This window comes from Lycium barbarum, chromosome 4 (assembly GCF_019175385.1).
Source record: "Lycium barbarum isolate Lr01 chromosome 4, ASM1917538v2, whole genome shotgun sequence".
Classification (NCBI taxonomy): Eukaryota; Viridiplantae; Streptophyta; class Magnoliopsida; order Solanales; family Solanaceae; genus Lycium; species Lycium barbarum.
In genome coordinates this window covers 1,110,272-1,115,902 of record NC_083340.1, presented here as the reverse complement: position 1 = coordinate 1,115,902, position 5,631 = coordinate 1,110,272, and the positions used below count along the sequence as shown (strand labels likewise).

The 5,631-nt window shown below is 31.9% G+C and overlaps 1 protein-coding gene across 1 annotated transcript; it reads left to right on the top strand.

Moving 5' to 3' along the window:
* Positions 1 to 1,444: 1,444 nt before the first annotated feature.
* Positions 1,445 to 4,651, top strand: LOC132634755 (B2 protein). Its single transcript, XM_060350800.1, has 5 exons — positions 1,445 to 2,235; positions 3,192 to 3,292; positions 3,408 to 3,491; positions 4,091 to 4,201; positions 4,311 to 4,651. The coding sequence occupies exons 1-5, from the start codon at positions 1,599 to 1,601 to the stop codon at positions 4,350 to 4,352; spliced, it is 975 nt and encodes a 324-aa protein (XP_060206783.1). The 5' UTR covers positions 1,445 to 1,598; the 3' UTR covers positions 4,353 to 4,651.
* Positions 4,652 to 5,631: the final 980 nt, after the last annotated feature.

Here is a 5,631-nt window from a genome sequence, read left to right as displayed (position 1 = left end):
ATGTCACGTAAAGTAATGGAAGTGAGTTGGTTGTTAATAAAGGAGAAAAATTAGCAGATTTCAGAATGGTTTCTTTAGGTTACTTTTTCACAATGCTTTCTTTGATATTTTTGTACAAAGAACAAAAGTTTAGAGTCCGTTATAATTCTAATTATTATTTTATCTTTATCTCTTTATTATGTCTCACATTAGTCTTTATCTTTTTCTTCTATAAAAAAAGGAAACTCAAAAATGAAACACCAACTTCTTGTCGTTTCATAAACCGCGTGGTATTTTTTTTTGTCTTTTTGTTTTGACGTCACCACTCTCTCATTCGCCCACCCAAACGATCTTCAAATATACTTAATTATCTTTAAGCACTACTAGTACTAATTACAATAAATTGAATAGCCTATTTGAAATCAAGTTTTGAAACAAAAGTACTTCTTTTAATTTATTTTAGATGGTTAAAGTATTCGATTATGTTTTTTAAGAAAAAAAATTATGCATTTATAATAGTAGTAGAAATTATTTTTTAGAAGCTAGAAACAATAAATTCTTTCAAGTAGTACGTTTTTTAAAGGTTCAATCAAGTACAAGTTGATGCTCTAATATTATGAGATGTGTTTAATTAATGTCCCGCAGCCTTTCTACCTCATAAAAGTGGAGATAAGTTCTGCGTATATTTTATTCTCTCCAGACTCATTTGTGAAATTATACTGATATGTTATTGTGTTTTTCAAATTAATTAATCAAAAATAAAATGTCATTATCTAAAATAACTTTTTTATAATAGAATTTCTGACAAAAAAATAATCTTTTAAATAATCAGATTTTCGAAAGCTTGACAGAATAAACTAGGAGTATAAGTTATCATTTATATAAATATAAATATAGATAAATATAGATAAAAGTAACAATATGAAGGATTAAAATATATTACAATCCTTGACTAACAATTTACCGACTTCACTCCTCTTTGGATACTTCTTTGCCTGCATTTATATAAATATAAATATAAATAAATATAGATAAAAGTAACAATATGAAGGATTAAAATATATTACAATCCTTGACTAACAATTTACCGACCTCACTCCTCTTTGGATACTTCTTTGCCTACATTTATATAAATATAAATATCAATATAAATAAATATAGATAAAAGTAACAATATGAAGGATTAAAATATATTACAATCCATGACTAACAATTTACCGACTTCACTCCTCTTTGGATACTTCTTTGCCTTTTCTTTTTTTCTTTTTCCCCACTGTCTACTTTTCCTTTTATTTTTGGTACATGTTTACTTTTCCACACTCTCCTTTGACAATCTGACACGCCATCAACCCACCCCCACACCACACCACCCCACCCCAACCACCCCACCACTCTCTTTCTAGGAAATTTCCTCAACTCCACTACACCTAAATTCCATATAAGGTCACCCACCTTCTCTTTTTTCTCTTCTCAAAACACCATTCTACTTGTAAAAAAAGTCCACTCTTTCACCCCCAGAGTTTCAATCTTTATACCAATTCCTCATTTGGGTATTCAAGAAAATCTCAAAAAAAACACAAAGCTTCAATCTTTATTCAAGAAAGAGCTCAAAAAACACTATGGAAAACCACAATCAATCATCTTTCTATCAGTTCAGTGATCAACTTCGTTTACAAAACAACAACTTAGCAAATCTCTCTTTCAACAACGATTCAATTTGGAGCAACAATTATGGTTCCAAAAGGCCTGAAGAAAGAAGAAATTTTGATATAAGAGTAGGTGGTGACCTCAACAACAACTCCACTAACAGTTCCAACAAGTCAAATTACAATCTTTTTAGCAATGATGGTTGGAAAATCCCTGACACGGCGGCGCGTGGAGGCGCGTGCGGTGGAGTTGCTGGAAAAGGAGTAGTTGGGGTTGGCTTAAATGGTGGGTTTAACAAAGGGGTGTATTCAAATCAAGTGTTGGACTTTGGTTATAATAAGGGTACTAACAATATTGCAGTTGGTACAAACAAGAAAGTTGGAGATAATGAGTTTGTTGTGTATGGGGGTAAAAGTGTAAAGAAGAATAATAAGAGTGTTAAAGAGAGTAACAACAAGGATGTTAATAATGAGAAACAAAATAGTGTTGATAAAAGGTTTAAGACTTTGCCACCAGCTGAATCTTTGCCAAGAAATGAAACAGTTGGTGGATATATTTTTGTTTGTAACAATGATACTATGGCTGAAAATCTCAAAAGGGAGATCTTTGGTAAGTTTTTATTTTTTAAATTTTTTGCTTGGTTGGTACTTTTCTGTGTTTGATGTTGTTGTTTGTAGTAATTTTTTTCTACCAATTGCTGGAATTAAGTTATTTTGGATGGATCTATTGCCTTATTTTTTTAAATTTTTTTTTAACAAATTGTTAAGAAATTTTGTTGAAAGTTGAGAGATTTGGCAATTTGATTCTAGATTTATTCTCTATTATGTTCTAGAAATTGGTTGATACCGTTCAAGTTTGGATCTTTACAGCTAGTAATGGTTTTTCTAGTATTGATTATTCTTATTTTTTTGCTTGGGTGTTCTTGATTGGTATTTTTCTGTGTTTGATGTTGTTTGTAGTTAAAAATTGACCAATGGGTGGATTTAAGTTTTTGGAATGGGGTGTTGTGTGAGTTAATAGGAATGATAATAGGCAATTGCTAAAAGATTTTGTGAATAATTGAGACCCTAAGCAATCTTAGTCTAGATTTATTCTCCTTTATGTTCTAGAAATTGGTTGATGGTGTCCAAGTTTGAATCTTTACAGCGAGGAATGGTTATTTAAATATTGATTATTATTAGACACTGTAAAATGGATGAATTGGATCTGAATAGAGCAGAAGTAATGCAAAAGATCTATATAAACAATCCGAAATTTGGGTTTAAGGTGTCATTAATCAATCAGAGAAATTCACACTTTTAGCTTCATTAAGATATGTGCTTCTGTATAATACCAGATGGTTCTGTAATTGACTCCTGCCAGTTTAGAATTGAGGCTAGTTTATTCCTTGACCTGTGAAATTTACCCTATTAGATCTATTTAGATTTTGCTTCGGTTTAATACATATGATTCTATAATGGACTCCAACCAGTTTAGAGTTATTCTCTGATCAGTGAAATTTACACTGTTAGCTCCATCATGATTGGTGCTTTTTTCTGATATCTACTCTTGCTATTATATTTCAGGCTTGCCGCCACGTTATAGGGACTCAGTTCGACAGATAACACCTGGGTTGCCTCTTTTTCTGTACAACTACTCGACCCATCAGCTTCACGGAGTTTTTGAGGTTTGTATCTCTACATTATTTGCATTACATGGTTGATGGGAAATAAATCTATTTTGTAGTACTATCTCATTGTTCTCCTTTTTGTTTCGATGAACTAATACATAAACCTCAACAGGCTGCAAGCTTTGGTGGGTCAAACATTGATCCGTCGGCCTGGGAGGACAAGAAGAACCCTGGTGAATCTCGCTTTCCTGCTCAGGTAAGTAGTAGTTAGTGGATGTTGTTAGTTTCCACATATAATTTCTTTTGGATTTGAACTCAGAGATTTGTATAGGTGATAACAAATAGTTGGGAGTAATAATTTCTTTTTGGATTTGAACTGAAAAATCTATTTACTTGATACCAATTAGTTGTGTACATGTTCTAGTCATGTTAGTATGTTCACTATAGGTTATGTTTTTTTAGAATTTTTCAGTGCGGTCAGAGATAAAAATATAGTCAATTTCTAGTACTACTAAATTTAATTTTGTATATTAAATGGTTTAAGAGTGAGTTTAAGTGGAGTGACATGATTAGTGTTCATATAACCGGTCCAACTTGCTTAGGATTGAGACATAGTTGTTATTGCTGTAGTGGATATTCATTTCATTATTATGTGTAAACCGAAGTTATAATGTGTGTACTTGGTTCCACTTGATGATGAATTATAGTCTATCTAAGTTAGAACACATTTCTGATATGGTAAATAAAAGTGTGCTCTTTCTAGTTAAACTGTTCGACGAGATGGTTACACTTTTTAACAGAATGCTTACTGGATTTGTTTCTGGTAATCTTGACTTCTATCCTTTTGTTTTACAGGTTCGTGTTGTTACGAGGAAAGTTTGTGAACCACTTGAGGAGGATTCATTCAGGCCAATTCTTCACCACTACGATGGCCCTAAGTTCCGCCTTGAGTTAAATGTTCCAGAGGTGATTACTGTCTCCTTAACAAAATCAAATTCTAAAGATCAGTTGATTAGTATACATAAATAAAAGAAACTTTTGTTTAACATGAGCAATGTGATTTGTGATTTTGCAGGCCCTTTCTCTTCTGGACATTTTTGAAGAGAACAAGAACTAAATGGATGTTTATAGTTCTTGTATTATAGCAGAGAATGGATTATGAAGGAGAAAAACGTTGATTAGAGAAGGAGTGAGAGAGAAGGATAATATAGAGGAGTTTGCTTCTAGTACTATATACTGGAGTTTGCAGACCAGAAAAAAAGTATCTACTGTATATATGCAACATATATATGCAGAACATATGATCTGGAAAAACAGTTTTTATGTGGAGACTAATACTATATATTGTGTAATCCAGCAGAAATTGCTGCATAATAAAAAAGTGAAATATGAGAAACAAGTTATATTTATATTTAAGTATGTTCTCCTAGTAATTATCTTATTGTTATGGATTTTCTTTTGTTTCCCACTGGTCCAGTACCCGCATAGATGCTGTCTAAATTCAGATAAGCGTTTCCTAACAAGGTGAGATTTTATGCACGCGGTTTGGGCTCGAGGTTTTTGATCAAAGATGGAGTGCTTACCGATTCGTCTCAATTGTAATGGATCGAATGTTTAGTTACTGCCTATTGTGCCTTTTATCGCTAGATGAAAAAAATACAAGAGATCTGAAAAAGACAATAGATTTTTTTCTATTCAAATTATTGAGAGGTTAGGATTTTCTATTTCCTCTTATCTAATATGCCTTTTTGGACACACCCGTGTGAAAATTTTGAAAGTTTTGAGGGTAAAAAATCACATTAATATTTCGTTAGTCCTCACCATTATTACCATTGAGCCTAATTGTTATTGTTTGGTTTATAAGATGTACCATATCACAACATACTTGTGTGTATAAGTTTATAATTATAATATAGGCTTAACGCATATGCGGTCCTTGAACCGGTTTTTTTTTTTTTGTTTTTTGTTTTTTGTGATACCTCAATTAAGTGTTGTTTCTATTGAATTCTGAACTCGTATTCAATTGTGTATATCAAACTCCTTAAATTTGATTTTTGTTAGAAGCAAAAATTAAATTGGAAATAAAGGTGGGAGTAATATTGAAGACATGTGAGGACTTGAGGACGAATTCAGGAGTTCAATTAAAAGTAACACTTAGTTGAGATGTCAAAATAAAAAAATGGGCAAGTTTAAGCGGCGCATATGCATTAAGCCTCTTAAGAACTTATTCAACGTAAAAATTAAAGTTTAAATGTCAAATTTGAGTGCATCCCAACTGACGTTATACGTGGTAAAGCATCTTAAAATGATCATATACAATTGTTTGAGTGAATCAATCACACTAAAAAAGCTGAACCACCCAACCTAAGATTGAAATATGGAACTAAGATTGAAAT

What these genes read in the sequence shown, in the direction of transcription:
- LOC132634755 (XM_060350800.1), top strand. Translation starts at nt 1,599, where the DNA reads ATGGAAAACCACAATCAATCATCTTTCTATCAGTTCAGTGATCAACTT. An exon ending in TCTCAAAAGGGAGATCTTTG is followed by an intron (nt 2,236 to 3,191) that starts GTAAGTTTTTAT and finishes ATTATATTTCAG; the next exon opens with GCTTGCCGCCACGTTATAGG. An exon ending in AATCTCGCTTTCCTGCTCAG is followed by an intron (nt 3,492 to 4,090) that starts GTAAGTAGTAGT and finishes TTTGTTTTACAG; the next exon opens with GTTCGTGTTGTTACGAGGAA.